Genomic DNA, 20505 nt, shown 5'->3' with positions numbered 1-20505 from the left:
ACTGTTAAACTGGTCATTGTTTTTGCTGCACTGTTTATCACATAAATTGTATCTTTTTTTTTTCTTCTGTAAATAAATAAATAAATAAAATATATAACAATTTAATACATCACACAGTTATAGCTTTACTAAAAATATTCACTGTCAATTAATGAAGCTAGATAGATAGATACTCTTTATTGTACACAACAACAATCAACACAATAACATATTACAAATAAAAAAATAAAAATAAAACAGTGTACAAAGGCGGTCTTATCGCTAGAGTAGCGATCTCTTCCAGACAACCTTTGGGCATATACGACACAGCGTAGTGAAAAAGCGGTAGGGAAGTGTATACAGAGAAGTGACAATTAGTGTCACCTAGAACAATATCAACTATCGAGTACAAATACACATACATATACAGCACAATACATACATACATACATAGATACATACATACAAACATATATATATGTATATAAGAAAAAAATTGTCTATACATACTTTTTGAACTTCAATGTAATGCTCAAAAATTTATATTTACTGGGTCGGCCATATATTTTAAACCCTACCCTCCAAAATTACACAGGTTTGCTTTAATACAATTCAAATGTAATGTGTTAAATGGCGGTAGCATGAAATTTATACAAGAACGACTAAGTACAATAAGGAGTATATCGTCTACCTTCAACAAAATATATTTTAGTCTGACTACAAAAACTATAAACTTAAGTACAAGATGAATGTTAAAATGAAGCTGGAACTATTCATATTTATTTTTAATGCTGACATGTAACAATCGCGCTATTATTAATATTAGTGGTCACCCAGGGGTCGAAATTCGAACATAACTAAAAATTTTAATTAAAAAAAAAAACAAAAAATAATGAAAACAAAGAACCTGTTTAAAAATTTTCAATGTGACTATAGACATAATCAACAAAAGAGATATGCGCGTGGTGTCAAATATATGCACGTCTGACGAAGCGACTGGTCCACAAGTTTAAAGTTGCTCAACGTGCAATGGAACGGGCTATGCTTGAAGTTTCTCTCAAAGATAGGATTAAAAATGAGACTATCCGCGAGAGAACGAAAGTAACCCACGTAGCCCACAGAATTAGCAAGTTGAAGTGGCAGTGGGCTGGTCATCTGTGTCGCAGGACCGATGGCCGTTGGAGTAGACGGGTCCTGGAGTGGAGACCGCGTCTTGGCAAACGGAGTGTGGGACGTCCTCCGGCCCGTTGGACCGACGATTTACGTAAGATTGCCGGTGTAGGGTGGATGAGGATTGCGGAAGACCGGGATGTCTGGCGCGAACTTGGGGAGGCCTATGTCCAGCAGTGGACTGCGATAGGCTGAAATGATGATGATGATGATGATGATGTCAAATATATGGATGGTAGTGTGTATAATATTTTTTCACTGATTTAATATATTTTTACGCATAATTAAAAAAAATTAGCATTCTGCATTCCTTCTCTGTATAAACTATAAGTGTACGAAATTTCATACTCCTCCGTCAGCCCAATTTTCGTAAAAAGGTGTACAAAGTTTTTGCTTCCCGTATTAATATATCGAAGATAAATATCTTAGATTTGTCGTCGATTCTTTGTAATGCCACAAATTTTATTATAAGTTTTGAATTTCTATGAACACATATTTTTCATAAGTTATAGAAATCGCGATATACACTCAACATTTTAAGTCAGAATTTTCAGGTAACCGTTAACTTTTTTATTATTTATGTCCTAAATAATTTCGGTTGTGCTAATAAGCTTGAGAATTTTTTTCTAATAATATTTAATTAACTACTCGGTAGTACTTAACCTTTAAGTACTGACGTGGGTGTCTCACAGACGGTGACAAAACAAAAATGAGCCTTATTTCGACGCCTTTAAAGTTACCCCCGCGCCCTTTTCTGTAGCTTACGGATCGAACGTGACGATTGATCAGTCGAGCGCTCGCAAGCGGCGCATCAACACGTTCGGTTGTGGGGCTGCGCAGTGTCTCTGAGACGTAAGGTCAGTATTAATGTTCCGGGTCTGTTAGACGTCAGGTCATTATTGGTGTATATCTTTCTAAGTGTCTATTAGACGTCACCTCATTATTGATGCTATTTTTTAGATGGATCAACCAAGTACTTCAAAAAATTCTCGCAAAAGAAGAAGAGTGGTTGCAGCTACTAGTGAGGACTTCGAAAATACTCTACAAACTTGGTTAGAAAAGGAAACGGAGGGTGATTTTAGCGACGTTGACGATGATCAGGCAGACCCAGACTTCTTCTTGCAATCTGATCACGAAACCGAATCCGAACAGTCAGAAGACGAACAAGAGAATGAGAATCAGCTACAAACTAGACCGACCAGTGTGCCTCTTGTTGATGTCAACCGAACTTTAAGATCCGAAACTACGAGTCCTATTTCAATTTTATCTGGTAATCAAAAGTATTATTACGGAAAAAATGGGTACAAGTGGTCATCTGAAGAACCTGTTAACAGATCAAGTCGTACAGCAAGTCACAATATTGTTGATATTCCACCACGTCAACCCAAAACATTCATCGACTCGGAATCTTTATGGCTTGAGCTATTTGACACGAAAATGATTGATACAATTGTTACTTGTACTAATCAAAAACTTTCACAGGTTTGCACAAAGTACAAAAATCCAGACAAAGTTGAACTTAGATCAACCGATCGCGAAGAAATGAAAGCTTTCTTGGGTTTATTATTTTATACCTCAGTTTTCAAATCAAATCACGAAAATACCAAATGCATTTTTGCTACTGATGGTTCCGGGCGTGAAATTTTTCGCTGCGTAATGTCTCAATTCCGATTTCTCACCCTCCTAAACTACATTCGTTTCGATGACAGTAACAGTAGATCACAACGCCTTGAAACGGACCCATTGGCTGCAATTTCAGAAATTTTTGGGCTGTTCATTGCCAATTGCAAGAAAGCGTATACTCCCGGAGCATACTTATGTGTAGATGAGATGCTAGTTTCATTTAGAGGCAGATGCAAATTTATTATTTATATTCCCAAAAAGCCGGCCAAGTATGGCCTAAAAATTTTAGTTGTTTGTGACGCAGAAACCTTTTATGTACACAATGCATACATCTACCACGGAAAAGACTCTGATGGGCTAGGACTACCAGAAACCGAGAGAAAGCTTGCCATCCCAACTCAGTCTGTATTACGTTTGTGTAAGGATTTTGAAAAAACCTATAGAAATATTACAGCCGATAATTGGTTTAGCTCCATAGAATTGATGGAACAGTTAAAAGATAGGGGTCTCACTTACGTTGGAACACTGAAAAAAAATAAAGGACACATCCCACCTGAATTTCAAGCATCTAAAACTCGTTCGCCTGAATCGTCGCTACACGGCTTCACGAAAGACTTCACTATTGTGTCTTACGTCCCCAAAAAGTCAAAAGCAGTGTTATTGATATCTTCTATGCACCACACAAAGCAATTGGATCCACTAACAAAAAAGCCGGAAATTATAATGGATTATAATAGAACAAAAGGGGGTGTTGACGAAATCGATAAAAAATGTTCGAATTATTCATCAAGTCGTAGAACCCGACGTTGGCCTCTCGCTATTTTTTTCAGAATCTTGGACTTGAGTGGAGTCAACGCCTATGCTCTGTACAAGACCTGCACTGCCGTTCCTAATATTTCTAGAGCTCAGTTTCTCCAGGATCTTGCTCGCAGTTTGGTCTTACCACACCTAAAACGTCGAGTGTATAATAATCGTTTACCAAGAGAGCTGCGATTGACAATATCACGCGTACTAGGTACAGATAAGCCACCAGAACCTGAAATAACTGCCCCTGAAGATACAGAAGCAGCGAGAAAAACATGTAAAATTTGTCCATCAAGACTCAAAAGACGTACTAAGTACAGCTGCATCGAATGTCGCAAGGCTATCTGTCTCGGATGTTCAAAAACAGTATGCGTGGAATGTGCAGACAATAAGTAATTTTTTTTAAATATTTTTATTGATTAGAGAAGTAATGATTATTTAGGCAATACTACGATAAAGACTGATGTTAAATTATAAGAAATTTGCCAAAAAAAATACAAAATAATTTAATACAGCCTGATTATAAATACTATGTTTCTAAGAGAGCGAAATATTAGTTGTTTGATTAGTACCTAATAAATGTTGAACTCATATGAAAATATTGTTGTTTTTTACACTTCCTTCGTAAATTAATAATAAACGGATAATATTGCAATTAAATAATGTGATTCAAGTGAATAGCAAAAGCTCATTTTAATTATTTAAATAACCGTCTGAGAGACGTCACGTCACAATTTATGATCTGACTACACCACCTCAGTACTTAAAGGTTAATAAAATATTGATGTAATTTTTTATTAATTTCAAGCAAGCTAGTTATGATATGGCGACCGATGAAAGTCTTTTTAAAAACAATTTTATTTAAATTCACAATATTTATTTATTCAAAATATAAAATGAAATTACAATTAAATTAAAAATAAAAGTAACTGTTCTTTGAGATAGTTGATACAAGACTGATTTAAAATATATTTTAATAATTAAATTGTAAAACAATCAAAATGCTGAATCGCTTATTCTATTGTTCCCATGTTCCATCCATTCTTCCTTAGTAAGCTGGATTCTTGTGTTACGGCGTGGTAACTCCTCCCTCCTTAAGATGGAAGCTAGTAACGCAGCTTCCAGGAGCGTCCTCGCGACATCTTTCTGTTCTGACATCTGACTGTTTGCTTCTGCTATATACTTTCCACGCGACTACGCCTCCTATCAAGACATAGAGGAGTAGTGTAGACCAACTCGGGATTAGCATACTATTGAGCCAATTGGATTCTTCTACTTCTTGAATGTCTTCTGCTTTATTCATGAGTTCATGGATGCTGTCTAACGAAAGGTCGTCTAAATGTAATTCGTACTTGACCTCTTCTTCATGTATGATGTTTTGATTAGGTAACGGAATAACTTCATTGATATTGATAATATTTCTATGTGTTCTCAACGTTCTGTTCAATAAATTAATTTGGCAATCTTCTGTGACGGTGACGAGAAAGACATTTGACGTTTTCAAATATTTTGTTTTGGGTCCACATTGAATTCTTGAGATTTCAGGTGCAGTTAATATTGTTAGCCACGTAGTTTCTGATATCTTCTGAAGCTTTCCCCTTTTTAAGTTTAGACGAGCATGCGTGCAGTTTCCAGCTTGTTGTCTGATAAGAGAGATGATACAATCTTCTGATTTTTCTATTATTCTTGTGTCCAACGATTTGCAAAGCATGGTGTCATCGGAGATCTTCTTGCAATCTTCCTCTAAGTATGCGTACTCATCTCTTCCAAGTGCAAGGAATTTGGACGTAGGAATTATAGTAAGGTTTTGTTTATTAGGGATGGAATAGATATGGATATAATCATATATATTATCATCAGTGGATGGGAATTCCAATATAAAAGTTAAAGAATGTCTTGTACTATATGTGGCTTTTACGATAATAGACTTTTCTATTTTATGGATATTTTCCATAGAAATCTCTACAACTGGTTTGAAAGATGAAATTTTCTGCAAATTATTTATTTCTAAAATTAAATTTCGTGGGTTTATAATACTAGGATGCATTATGCCTAATTGCGAGAATGACATAGCATCTTCTAACAACATTAACTTATCTAAAATTAACTGCAAACTAAAACTTATTTGTACGTATATCTCTAAAAAGTGCAACTGATTTATAACAGTGTTTGCATTTACGGTAATATTTTTTAACATAGAAGCTATTCGGTTTTCATTTTCATTTATCTTATTTACCTGAATAGAAAATTCATTAATAGTATCCTGCGCTAATGACACTGTTCGTTTCTGGGAGTTGCTAATTTTATTGACTGAAGAACGGATATTATTAATTTCATTTTCTATACGAATCGCGTCTTCGTTATCTAAATTACCAGTGATAACTTTTACTAAGGAACCTAAACCGTTAATGAGACCGCGCTTGACTCTATTTCTAGGTGCCATGAAACTTAACTTTTTGTCAATAAGATTCAGATTGTGTTCGATCTGATCCCTATAGGTTTTATGTAGGTCTACTAATGGAGTCTTGTTTTCGGCTGCTTTTGTACTTGCATATAGGGACATCAGTTTAGTGGAAACTTCATGTAGATGAGTTATATTGTAAGTGCAGGCAAGGTTAAAGGAATCAATTTGTTTAATGATATGACCTTGTTTAAGTAATAGAATTCCGTTAGTGTTATCAATGGGTTGTATTGCTACGTCGGATTTTGATTGGAACACGAAGGATCCGGTGATGAAGATGATGACCCTGGAACAAGATGAGGTCTACGTAGGAGTTTGAAGTGAACTCTTATAGACTTAGAGTTAGGATGGTTACCTATAATTTCTGCTACATTATTGGGATGAAGATGGATGATTTTATACGGGCCTTTAAATACCGGCTTCGTTTTGTTGTTTCTCGCGGTTTTGGCGACCTGTTTGAAAACTGTTTCACCTACCTTAAATGTTATTTCCTCTGCTGTCTGGTTGCGTTTTGCTATGATTTGTTCCTTGTGCTTTGACATGCTTGCTGCAACACACTCCTGTACGGCTTCAGCGTTTTTTTGATGTTTAAGTACATAATCTTGGTAAAATTGCTTAGTATAATGAAGCTCTAAGGGGTTTCGAGATGCAGTATGTCCAAAAAGTAACTCATGTGGGGTGTATTCTGTTGCTGAATGAATAGTATTATTGTATGCAATAATAGAGAATTTCATGATTAATTGTATGGGGTCGTCCTTATTAGTCATTCTTTGGATCCTAATTATTTCTCCTATTGTCGAATGAAAACGCTCTATGGGTGAATTTGAATTCGGATTATATGGAGTTGTGAAATGAATATTGATATCATGTAAGGTACACATCTCCTTTATGACATCGTTATCAAACTTACTGTCAGAGTCAGTTGTAATTTTAAAAGGGGTTCCTAACACTGAGAAAACATCAAATAAGGCTTCTGCTATATGTACGCTAGAAGTTGCACTTAAAGGGATTGCCTGAGCATATTTTGAGAAATTATCGATGATAGTAAGAAAAGTAGCTCCTTCCGTGGAATATAAGTCCATGAATAGATGCTGCATAGGTTTAGTTGGGGTTTCTGTTAGGGCTAATGGGGGTCTTAAGGGATTTCTTTCATACTTAGCTTGTAAGCATATATTACATTGATTGACAAATGCTTGAATAGTGAGTAACATGTTGGGCCAATGGTAACTTCTATGGATTTTCTTGTACGTTTCATGGATACCACGATGAATCGTCTTTCCTTCGTGATACTTTTTAATTATTTCTTGTTGTTCTGTCTTATTTTCTACCAAAGTAACGCGTGTAGTACATCTCAATAGCTTAGGGCCTCTATCATTGAATATCGTTGTATACACTCTAGAGAATGCGTGATAAAGATCTTCATTATAGAAATAACAATGGAATACTCGATCGGCTATGGTATGCTCTTTTAAAAATTGTATAATTTCTTTTTCAGTATTATTTACTGGGATGAATACATCCTTAATGATTTTACGAGAACTTGTTGATCTATTGTCTACCCTATAAGTTGAACCAGGGGTTGATCTAATATGAAATTGCTTAAGTTGTCTGTCTATGGCATCTTCTAAAATTGGTATTCCTTGGTTTTCGTTATCGGGTTGGGTATGATTGGTCGAAACGAGATTGTCAGGCTCAATTGCACTCATACTGTCAGATTCGGGTTCTATGCTAAGAGGTCGTTCGTCATGTCTAAGTGTTGTGTCCTCGTCAATATTAGTATTATTACCTACAGAAGGGATTTCTTGTTGTGTTTCTGTTTCGGTCTCTTCTTCTCGGCGTACATTCTCAAATATCCTATTTATTATTTCGTCGTCGTCATTGTCATCTAAATTTACTGCAAGGGAATCGATGCTTTTATGGAAAATTTTTACTCGGGAGAGAGCGTCTGCGTTTGTGTTTTGTCGTCATTTTTTAAAAATAACCTCGTAGTCATACTCTGCTAGTTTTAATCTCCATCGGGTTAATTTAGAGTTGGGGTCTTTTAACGACATTAACCATGTTAGGGGCCTATGATCGGTATATATTATAAATTTTCGACCGTAAAGGTATGGTCTGAAGTATTTAACTGCCCATACTATAGCCAATAATTCCTTTTCTATTGTTGAGTAGCGAGTCTCGGTGTCAGAAAGAGTCCTAGATGCATAAGCTACGGGCTTATCCGCGCCTACGGGTCCTTGTGATAATATTGCACCAAGGGCTACGTCTGATGCGTCTGTTGTCAGTATAAAAGTCTGGTCAAAATTTGGATATTGTAAGATAGGTGCATTAGTCAAGATTTGTTTGCATTTATTAAAGGATTCCACGAATTCTGGTGAATGTATTACCTTACTGTGTTTCTTTAGACATAGAGTCATGGGCTTGGTCAGTTTTGCGAAATCTTTAATAAATTTTCTATAGTACCCTACTAGTCCTAGAAAACTTTTAATGTCTTTAGGGGTTTTAGGTAAAGGAAAGTTCAAAACAGCTTTAATTTTGTCCTGGTTTGGAACGACTCCTTGTTCTGTTAGTTCATGACCTAAGAATTTGACGTGCTTTTTCAAAAATTCGGATTTTTCTAATTGGATTTTTAAGTTATGAATCTTAAACTTATCGAAAACTTGTTTAATTTTTTCAATGAGCTCTTGTAATGATGTGGATATTATTATAACATCATCTAAATAAGTGAAAACGTTTTCTATACCTCTAAGGATGTGATCCATTAGTCTTTGAAAAGTGCTAGGTGCATTTTTCAGACCAAACGGCATTCTAAGAAACTCGTAATGTCCTCTCTCGGTAGAGAAAGCTGTCTTTTAGATATCGTCTGGATGCATTTCTACTTGATGATACCCACTAGCGAGATCTAACTTCGTGAAGTATTGTGCTCGTCCTAGTCTGTCTAAGATGTCATTAATGTTAGGTAAAGGATATTTGTCCTCTATGAGTCGGTCATTAAGTCTTCGATAGTCGATAACTAGCCTCCACTTCACCTTTCCGGATGAGTCTGCCTTTTTTGGAACAATATGGACGGGACAAGACCATGGAGATATACTCTCACGTATAATACCCTGTTTTAATAAGTTATCTACTTGTTTTTGTATTTCCTTACGCTGCTGTGGGGCCTGTCGATAATTTCTAACAAATATTGGGGTTTGGTCAGTCAGTCTAAGTTTATGCTTAACATCGTGCGTGAAAGAAAGCGGAATATTTTCAGAGTAGAAGATGTCTCTGTACCGATAGCAAATCTTAGTGATTTCGCGACGCTCTTCGTCATTCATGTGGTCTGTACGTATTTTTCGTAAATTATTACACAACTCTTTGTCTAAGTCCGGGTTCACTGTATGAGAATTTAAGCTACATTGAGTTATATTCGAGTTACTATTATAGAATTCTAAAGGAATATTCTCCGTATTACGTATTACTTTCTTAACTGTATTAAAATTAATAATTGAAGTTTTGAATTTTCCTCTACTAACTTGAACTATTGCCGCGGGTGATTTTAAACCATTAGACCAAATGTACTCGTCATGAATATATTCACCGTCAGAATAATTAGTTTTTACAGTTATAACTTTTTCACATCTGGGTTCGATGGTTAATTTTTTACTGGGATGGTCAAAATAAATAGGTAAGTCTGCTGTCGATGTATGTAAAATCTTATTTTTTAAGTCGATATTACTACATAATGTTTTAAGTAGGTCTAAACCTATCAGTCCTTTGTACTTCGGGTCAAAGTCAAATATTAGAAATTTATGAACTATATCTGTGTTAAAAGCTGGAGGTAATGGTAAATAAGCTACATAATTATGCTGCGTGGTTGCATGTGCTGTCTTTATTTCGAACGGTTCAAATTCTACACAATATTGAAAGATAGAATTTATAATTACCTCGGGGGATATCAATGATCTAGAAGCACCAGTATCTATTAAAAACTTACCTTTAAATTCCGGTAATTCTATATAAGGCAGATGGTCTTTATCTTGATTGTTTAATTTTATTACTTCTCTTCTCCTGGGTCTGGGCTTATCGTAAAAACCTGCTGGTTACTTACCTCTTCATTTCCATATGGTTCTTGTTCATTCAATACGCTATCGTAAGGATAATTTTCATGGTACATACCTTGTTCGTTTTCATATGGCTGTTCTTCGGGTGAACCTGTGTAGTATAACTCTTCCACTGCAAACTGTGGCTTTTGAGGTCTATTGACTGATCTCATGGTCACGTCTGAAACTTTTTGTTGCTTAGGTTGACTTACCTGCTGTTGGGGAAAGTTTCTTTGAAAACCTCCCGCTGGTGGTCTATAGTTGCTTGATGTAGGGCGGTTCTTCCATGGTAACATGGACTGAACCCATTGCTGGCGTTGTTCAGGTGACAAATTATTTTTTTGTGGTACAAAATTGTTATTTTGTTTCTGGACTGGGTTATTTACGAATGGTGTATAATTTGGAAACTGAATGAAGTTTTTAATTGGTTCTCTAACCTTGACTTGAGATGATGTTGGTATAGTAACCTGATTATTATTGAATGTCTTGCTATATGCAAGTCTAGCCTCCTCCTGTCTGGCTATAACTATAGCTGATTCTAAATTAAGCGGCTGAGCTATTCTCACTCCTATTGAAACTTGGAAATCTAAATTATTGGTATATTGTTCTATTACCATCTTTTCATAATATGATTTATCAGAATGCGCGCCTACTGAGAAAAGTGCATCCAATATATCTCGTAAGCGTTTGCCAAACGATTCTGCGTCTTCATTTTTATGACGCCTCATACGACTTAATTCCTGCATTAATTGTATTTCGTTACGCGGTTCCCGCAATCGTTGTATGAGGGCAGCCTTAATGACTTCCCAAGAGGTGAGAGTTTCCTCATACGCGATAGCTTCTGTGGCTAATCCACTTAATCGGCTTTTAATTAAACATAATATAGCTGGATGAGCTCTAACTGAACCGTCTAAAAGATTTAAAATGTTTTCTACTTCTCTAATATAATAGTTCACATATTCAATAGTTTCGGATTACCATCGTATCGCGGCATGAATTCCGAGATAAGCTTGAAACTTGAGGCATCACACGTTTCAAACGACATTGTTATTCTTTATAATTAACTTTCTTAAATTTAAAAAGACAATAGTTTTAAGTAAAAGTATTTATTTAATTATTTCAAATTAAATAAAAAAAATATTAATTATAAAATTATTTGAATTAATTGTTATTACTATTATACTAGAAGGTAAATCTCTATAGCGATTTTAGCATTTAAGATATACACCCAAAAAATATAGTGTTTATTTATTTCAACTAATATTAATACCTATTTTATTTTAATAGGAAGTAAATGCCTACAGCGATTTTAGCCTTTAGACAAAAACACCCTTAAAAGTATAATTAAAATATATACGGAAGGAAATATAGCAAAGGAACTTGGAATTGAGAGAGTACTCACCAAAGCGCCTTCTGCATCTCCTCTCCGGGTCTTGTATCTTCTCTTGAAGACTTCACCGATGCCGCCGTTGTAGATTCGTTGTAGAGAAGGTCGCGGTTTTAACGATCAAAATCGTTCAATTGACCGAAGATTTTATTCACTCAATTGCCGCAACAACTACCGACTGCGCCAGTTATGATATGGCGACCGATGAAAGTCTTTTTAAAAACAATTTTATTTAAATTCACAATATTTATTTATTCAAAATATAAAATGAAATTACAATTAAATTAAAAATAAAGTAACTGTTCTTTGAGATAGTTGATACAAGACTGATTTAAAATATATTTTAATAATTAAATTGTAAAACAATCAAAATGCTGAATCGCTTATTCTATTGTTCCCATGTTCCATCCATTCTTCCTTAGTAAGCTGGATTCTTGTGTTACGGCGTGGTAACTAGCTAAATATCTTTTTTTCACAGATGAGATATAAAAAAACTATGACCAGACTATTGAGTAGAAAGCGTTTGCCCTAAAGTATTTTTAAATTGTTGCAAAACTTCCAAGTTTTCGTGATGGTATTGTCATATGCCGTAATTTTTAGATTTATTAATGTGGCCTTTTATGTGTACCTGTACATTGTATTATGTATTTTTTTTTAAATTAAATCTAAAGGTGTAGAGGTCTTAGAGTTTTTTTTTTTGCTTTTTTATCTTTAGCATGTTGTTAACTAAGATTTGAAAATGCGGAGAAATTTAAGAATAAAGACATGTATTTACTTGTTGCTAATAGCAGCAATGGTCTCTCTTTTTATGTCACTAAGAAAAACGAAAAACATAAATAATAATTCAATTTATAGTACGCCGTTAAAACGGTCAGAAGAAGTGCAAAATAGTGACGAAAAATGTAACATGAAATATATCCTGCAATGGTCATCCCCAAGTAATATTCCCTTTGTTTAACCTGGGGGTAGGACAGAGTGGCTTTATCGAGAGAAACTGCACACATACTAATTGTTTTGTTACAAGTGATAGGAATTATTTGGGAGACTATACAAAATTTGACGTCATTGCATTCCATGGACCGGAAATAGGAGGATATCATCTGTATGATGTACCAAAACATAGGTCACTTCATCAAAAGTTCGTGTTTGCTAGTATTGAATCAGCAGATAAGTTGTTCTAAGAAACTCAATAACTTTTTTAATTGGACGTGGACTTACTAGTTAAGTTCAGATGCAAGATGGGGTAATATAGTAGTGCGGGATGCAAATAATGTGTTGATAGGACCAAATGTTGAAATGCATTGGATGAAAATTGAAGAAATGACCCCCGTTAGCGAATAATTCAATGAAAAATTGATGACCAAAACTAAAGCAGCGGCTTGGTTTGTCGAGGTGTTGTTCGAGGAGCGGTCGAAGATATTTTGTAATTGAAGTAACGGAATCATTACAGAAATATGGATTAAGTATCGATGTGTATGGTAATTGTGGTACTTTGAAATGTCCTTCGAACGAACAAGATAAGTGCACAAAATTGATTGAAACAGATTATTATTTTTATTTGTCCTTCGAAAATTCATTTGCTGAGGATTATGTACCGGAAAAATTGTTGCATCCACTACAAAACAACGCTGTTCTAATTGTTTATGGTGATGCAAATTATACAAGGTAAATACGAGTATTACTGAATTAATGACGAATAAGTAACATATTTGATGACGTAATTTCAAAAACTCGACTAGCTTTTAAAAACTTATAGAACCTACAAAATTTAAGAGTAATAACCGACTGTTATTATAAAGTAATGAACATAACGAAAATTTAGCTTAAACTGATATTTTCATGAATACCCACATTAGTAATTAATCGACACGTATACCATTTTGTAGGTTTTCAGAACAAACGTATACCATTTTATTATACGTTCGTATTTATTAGTAGGCAGGATTAAAACTTAGAGCACATTAAATATTTTATCTAAATCGTTTTATTAATTTCGTTCATTACTTTTTATTACAACTGGTAACAATAATTATTTTATCTCTAGCATAAAACCGAGATTTGTAAAATTACAAATTAATTTAAAAAAAATGTCCGTATATAAAAAATGGATATAAAATCAAGAGTTGATATGATTTATCCTACAAGTTAGTTTTTTTTATATATTTATTATTTTATGCTATAGCCGTTTATTTCTCAAAAAATTCCTTCTAGCTCTTTTTAGTAATAACTATTTCACTATGATATTTAAATGATCTTTTCAAGAAATGTATCAAACGTATTTGTTGTAGCAATTGATAATTTCGTTATTAAGAAACAAATTTCGGGTAATAAGTGATGTTATAGGAAATTATTTAGGAAATCCAATTTCCATATCTAGAATTCAATGTGATGGTTATGGCAGGTGTGAAGTTTTGTAAGAAAATTTTAATTTTCTTCACGGTTTGTGTAATATTATAAGAGTATATGTAATATTATATAAGTATTTATTGTTACTATTATTTGTTTTAATAAATAATCTGCCATCGGATTCGAGAATTATCCAAATTCAGTAATAGTTTGGTAGGGTGTTAGCTATGAAGGACTGACTGAGCCATATTTTTGTGAAAAAGGTATCAAAACATCACCACAAGTGTATCAAGATACCATTCTTGAGAACGTAGTTAAGCCCCTTAACAATGCCATGTCCGATAACCAAGAGTGGTCCTTTCAGAAAGACTCGGCGCCGGTTAATATAGTTCGATCCACCCAATCTTGGTAAGAAACCAACGTTTCGGAATTCATCAGAGCGGAAGACTGGCCGTCATGTAGTCCCAATCTTAATCCGCTGGATAATGATTTATAGTCAGTTTTAGAGATTAAGGCTTGCTTAAAATGCTACGATAATTTGGAGTCCCTAAAACAATCCATATGATTGGCAGTGAAGAATTTTCCTATGGAAAGAGTGCGTGCTTCTATTGATAACTGGCCTCAACATTTAAAGGACTATTTTGCAGCCAATGGAGACCATTTCAAATAAGGTTTATGTATTTTTAATGGTTCTATAATAATGTATTAAACTAACTCACTGTAATAGTAAAAACTGTTACGTGCAATCGAAAAAAAAAATGTATTTTTTTGTAACAATATTTAGGGAAAGACTATGTATAGATAATATTATCAAGTACAATATTTAATTGCTTAGCTTACATACATATGTCGAGTCTTGGTATCTATGAAATAGGAAGATAAGATAGCATATTGATCGGGTAGCGAAGTGGACGTGTGTTACAAATTTTCAAGTAAAAATGAGGTGGAATTTGTCATTAAAGTGTTTTTTGTGCATAGCAGCATTATTGCTATATTTTTATATATCATTAAGAGAATATAAAAACAATAATAGAAAAATATTTAATGTTTGGCCCGCAGAAGAATCAGTAAATAAAATATTGATAAACACAGGAGATGCACAAAATGTTGATGAAAAAGGCAAAATGAAATATATCTTGCAGTGGTCATCTCCCCGTAATGTTCCTTTCATATACATGGGGGTAGGACAGAGTGGCTTTATTGAGAGAAACTGTACACATACTAATTGTTTTGTTACAAGTGATAGAAATTATTTTGGAGACTATACAAAATTTGACGTCGTTGCGTTCCATGGACCGGAAATCGGAAGGCACCTTTATGATGTACCAAAAAGAAGGTCACTTCATCAAAAGTTCGTGTTTGCGAGTATTGAATCAGCAGATAACTACCCAGTTTGTTATAAGGAACTCGATAACTTTTTCAATTGGACGTGGACTTACAAGTTAACTTCAGATGCAAGATGGGGTTATATAGTAGTGCGGGATGCAAATAATAAGGTGATAGGACCAAATGTTGAAATGCATTGGATGAAAATAGAAGAAATGGCCCCCGTTAGCGAAGAATTCAAAGAAAAATTGAAGACCAAAACTAAAGCAGCGGCTTGGTTTGTCTCTAATTGCAGTGCGAGGAGCGGTCGAAGAAATGTTGTAACTAAACTAACGGAATCATTAAAGAAATATGGATTAAGTATCGATGTGTATGGTAATTGTGGTACTTTGAAATGTCCTTCGAACGAACAAGATAAGTGTACTAAATTGATTGAAACAGATTATTATTTTTATTTGTCTTTCGAAAATTCATTTGCTGAGGATTATGTAACGGAAAAATTGTTACATCCACTACGAAACAACGCTGTTCCAATTGTTTATGGTGATGCAAATTATACAAGGTAAATACGAGTATATAGTTATTGCAAAAAGTCGACTAGCTTTTAAAAACTTTTAGTACCTACAAAATTAAATCCTAAAGTAATAACCGACTGTTATTATAATCTAATGAACATAAGGAAACCTTACCTGAAACTGACATTCTCATAAATACTCGCATTAACATAGTAATTAATCGACACGTACATTTGGATATCATCTTATAAGGGTTTTAGAACAAACGTATACCATTTTTAAACGACTTCAATAAAGGAGGAGGTTACTCAATTCGACTGTATATATATATATATATGTATGTATGTATATATGTTCGGGGATAACATCGTCGTTTCCTTGAGAAATCGAGGGAAATCCTCGAAAATCCGCATTATTTTTTACTGGGTATACCGATTTTGATGATTAATTTAATCGAAAGCCAATGTTTATCATGTGGTCATCTTTAAATTTCATTGAGATCTGATTACAACATTTGGAGTAATCTTTGATAATACGTATTTACTTGACTATTTTTTCGTCTACCTACGTTGTATTACTTGTCGGTGTAATTGAAGTCGGTTTTTCTTCGTTTGCCTGCAAACACAATTAAATCTTTAAATTATTTGTAAAAGAGTAACATAAATATGACATATAAATACTAATACATAATGTATACAATGAGGGTACATTGATAATATGTATGTACGAGTATGCGATTTTGTTAACAAATTATTTTTAAGAAAAAAATCTTAGCCTAATAATTGTAATAGTAATAAAATAGTAAAGTCTTACTGAATATAGCATTATTATTAACTGAGTTGATTTTCTCACAAATAAAAAGATTACCAAGTCATTACAAGTTACTTTAGGGGTATTTACATAATTCATATGCACAGAGCAGTGCTTTAATGCCTTACGTTGTACGACTCGACCTGAACATCAGTAACTCTGGTTATTTACGTTAATCCTCTCGTCAGAATCTTATTGATAATTAAAAATTCTTTGTTGGTTGGATAGTATAGGTAAATTATTATTCTATAATTGTGCTAAATTTCATACAACTTTGATAGTTATTGACAGGGATTTTCTATGTTCTTCAGAATTATTTAATTGTATTGTTATTATTGAAGCATAGTACGGTATTATAATATCAGAATATTAATTTTATTAATAGCGTGATTTGATTATTCTTCAAAGTAACTTCTTTAAGTGGACATGAACCTACAGGATGATATCAAATATGGTTGTGCGAGATGACATTGCTTCACGAGAAGCGTGCGGAAATGGTATGCGAGAGAAAGAAAATTAAAGAAATAAAATTTAACTGTCGATATCTATGGATGTTGTAGTACTTTAAAGTGTCCTATAGAAAGGCAAAGTACGTGCATAAAAATATTCAAAAGAGATTATTATTTTTATACAACAATTTCACACACGTAAACTTGAGAAAAAAAATCACACTAAAATATTACATAGTCTATAGACTTTTTCAGGAAACGAACTACGCAACACCAAAATAATTTTTCGATTGGTTGATTTCTTTTTAATATTTTTTTTTTAAATTAAAACCTTCGGTGGGGCTTAAGGATCATACAAAAAATAAATTAGGGAAAATAGATAAGATGTCATTTTAAAATTCGTTTGCTGAGGATTACGTAACATAAAAACTGCTACGCTCGTTATAAAACAATGATGTTCTAATTGTTTATGGTAGTGCTAATTATACAAGATAAATATAGTTCATAATGAGACGATAACATGATTTTAGATAAAATATCTAATTAAGCTAATACGGTCAATATTCAATACGTTTAGGTAATCCTTGTTATAATATGTAAATGTAATTCATTGGTAAGTAGTTTATTGTTTAGATTTGATCACGTGAATGATTGAAAATCCGTTATAATATGTGCCAATTTGAGAGGGAGAGGAAGACTGTTTTATGTATAGTGGAGATAATTGAAAACTTCATAAAGTATTTAGTAGACAAATTTTAATTATGTATATATATGTAACGAAGAAGGTTCTCTAGAGTAGACTTCTTAAAAAAGTGACCTCAGCAATATGACGTCACTATCTTATGTGTGGTTACGGCAGTAAGGAATTAGCCACCCCTTCTCTTCCCGTGGGTGTCGTAAGAGGCGACTAAGTGATAAAACAGTTCCACTATCACCTTGGAACTTAAAAAGCCGACCGATGGCGGGATAACCACTGTTGGCTTTGAAATACACAGGCTGAAGACGGGCAGCAGCGTCTGCGGTGCGACAAAGCCAGCCCTGCGGTCACCAACCCGCTTGCCCAGCGTGGTGACTATGGGCAAAACACATGAGTTCACGCAATTTTTGGCGCGAATCTGTGGAGGCCTATGTCCAGCAGTGGACTGCGATAGGCTGAAGGGATCTTCGATATAATCATGTTCATGCTATATGTCGTGATAATTCGTTTCATAATAAAGCTATTTTCGATACAAAATCGAACTTTAATTTTACAACACTTGTATCAATAATTTAAACATTACACCCGATAACAATATTTCAATGAATACAAATATTCTAACATTAATAGTCAAACAATAGTAATGTTAATAGTCAGACGACTTGAATAAGAATGGATGTAGCACGACCGTCAGATAGCAAGGCATCGTTCCATTTTCGTAAAATCAAACTTTTTTTAATTTCGTAAAATTTCGTCTCGAAAATTATATATCGTCGTGTTATATGGTGTAACAAACAGGTCTAAACACAAATTTATAATGTTATATCGCGTTGATACAATTTATGAAATAGACTACAAGAAACTCGTAGAAACGCGTTTTTGACATCGAAAAGTCTCTCGCGCCGACATTATGTAATTAAAATTTATGAAAAATATTAATAAAATACGCTAACATAAAAAAGATCATCTATTTTTATCATTCCAAAGTAGCCGTACTGTACCGTAATCTTATTATTATTTTTTTCAAAGATTTGAAATTAACTGGTTATTTTTATTACTAAAGTTATTTAAAACGGGATATTTACCATGTTTCTTATTTTTATTTTGCATTCGTAAATTATGTCGAACTATCGAACTCCGATTGAAATCATTTAAAATGGGAATGTTTTAAATCATTTTAGTAATTTTTGTACAAAATATTGCTCCTGTATATTAAGAATAAAATTATTTATTCCATGTCAATTATCTCTCATGTTGTAACAACTTACGGAAATTTCGAATCAGTTGATATTTTTTAATTAGATTTTATCATTTGCAAAAAGAGATTAAATTTTAATTGACAAATCTATATTTTACTACGAATTAACTGTAACCTAAAAAGTAAGCACTTGTAAATTGGCTGTGCTGTGTGGTTACGGTACTAAAGAATATAGCCTTCCCCTCTCTTCCCGTGGGTGTCGTAAGAGGCGACTAAGGGATAACTGAAAGGGTCCCACTACCACCTTGGAACTTAAAATGCCGACCGGTGGCGATATAACCATTCAACTGCTGGCTTTGAAATATACAGGCCAAAGACGTGCTATGCGTCTAAAACTATGCGTCTTCGGTGCGACAAAGCCAGCCCTGCGGTCACCAACCCGCCTGCCCAGCGTGGTGACTATAGGCAAAACACATGAGTCACGTCAAGTCACGCTATTCTTAGCGTAAACTTGTGGAGGAGGTATAGGCTGTAATGATGATGATGATGATGATGTAAATTGGCCTTCGTTACTAAGGCCTAAGTTTAAGGTTAAGCCAAAGTGTAAGTTTAAGGTAAGATGCTAAGAATTTTAGATCAATTTTAATAATCAAAATTTTCTATTTCTTACAGATTCATGCCAGATGGTATATACTTAAATGCCAGACAACTAGGTCCTGAAAAGTTAGCAGCGAAAATGAACGAGTTAATATTAAATCCGGATCTATATGCAGATTATTTCAGATGGAAAAACCACTATTCGTATCATAGTAGAGATGAAAGCATTGAAACAAATGACTATTGCAGGTTTTGTTCCATGCTTAATGATGAAGAATTGGTGAAAAAAGTAACGACATATCCAAATTTTAGGCAATGGTGGAATCTTCCTAATCGATGTTAATTTATTGATAATTGTTAAATATTGTAATTAGATACAAAAAATGTTTTGCAAATTAATTTAATTTATTGATAAGACATAACAAATGCATGTATTTTGAAATCTCGATTTTTTTTTGTGTTATTGTCCACTTCTAGTTTCTGATGCTAAATTGTAATTTTTTTTTATCTTCATTAGAAATATAAAGGTTTTAAACATTTGGTTTGCTTTTATTTATATATTTGACAAAATATCAAGTTTTAAATATGTTAATAAAATTTTAATTTTTCAATTAAATCCTGCACTGAACATGAAAGTAATTAATAAACGATAGGAACATAGTGTGGTATATAATTATTTTATAGGATTTCTTATAACAAATATATTTTTCATATATCTACATATATATGATCATATATATTATAAATTTCACAAGCTTCTAAACAATAAACGATTTATGGCGTAGTTAATTTTACAAATAGGAACACGAAACATAAATTTTACATTCAAGCAGAAAGTAACGTCGACATTCGATATAGATGCTTTTAACTAAACATATTGAATCGAAAATATTTTTTATAATTCTATAAAGAAAATAATTGTGTTTGCTCGCAAACGAAAAAAAACCGACTTCAATTTCATCGACGAGTAATATAACGTAGATCGACGAAAAAATAGTCAAGTAACTACGCGTTATCAACGATTACTCAGAAAGTAATTATCAGATCTCGATAAAATTTATATG

The 20505-nt window shown here is 33.6% G+C and overlaps 2 protein-coding genes and 1 pseudogene across 2 annotated transcripts; all 3 read left to right on the top strand.

Moving 5' to 3' along the window:
• The first annotated feature begins 2109 nt into the window (after positions 1 to 2109).
• LOC123657166 (piggyBac transposable element-derived protein 4-like) lies at positions 2110 to 3972 on the top strand. Its single transcript, XM_045592742.1, has one exon. It carries the CDS (start codon positions 2110 to 2112, stop codon positions 3970 to 3972), a length of 1863 nt encoding a protein of 620 aa, XP_045448698.1.
• Positions 3973 to 12410: 8438 nt separating this feature from the next.
• Positions 12411 to 13172, top strand: LOC123657293 (annotated as a pseudogene).
• A 1801-nt stretch (positions 13173 to 14973) lies between these two features.
• Positions 14974 to 19980, top strand: LOC123657292 (alpha-(1,3)-fucosyltransferase C-like). The gene is made up of 2 exons (XM_045592869.1): positions 14974 to 15737; positions 19517 to 19980. The coding sequence occupies exons 1-2, from the start codon at positions 14974 to 14976 to the stop codon at positions 19782 to 19784; spliced, it is 1032 nt and encodes a 343-aa protein (XP_045448825.1). The 3' UTR covers positions 19785 to 19980.
• The last annotated feature ends 525 nt before the right edge of the window (positions 19981 to 20505 follow it).

This window comes from Melitaea cinxia, chromosome 10 (genome assembly GCF_905220565.1).
Source record: "Melitaea cinxia chromosome 10, ilMelCinx1.1, whole genome shotgun sequence".
NCBI classification, from domain to species: Eukaryota; Metazoa; Arthropoda; class Insecta; order Lepidoptera; family Nymphalidae; genus Melitaea; species Melitaea cinxia.
The sequence above is the reverse complement of the archived record's forward strand: the minus strand, read 5'-3'. Positions and strand labels throughout refer to the sequence as shown.

Excerpts from the sequence above, each read along its gene's own strand:
- LOC123657166 (XM_045592742.1), top strand. The coding sequence starts at position 2,110 with ATGGATCAACCAAGTACTTCAAAAAATTCTCGCAAAAGAAGAAGAGTG.
- LOC123657292 (XM_045592869.1), top strand. The coding sequence starts at position 14,974 with ATGAAATATATCTTGCAGTGGTCATCTCCCCGTAATGTTCCTTTCATA. Across the intron at positions 15,738-19,516 it reads GGTGATGCAAATTATACAAG|ATTCATGCCAGATGGTATAT; the intron begins GTAAATACGAGT and ends TATTTCTTACAG.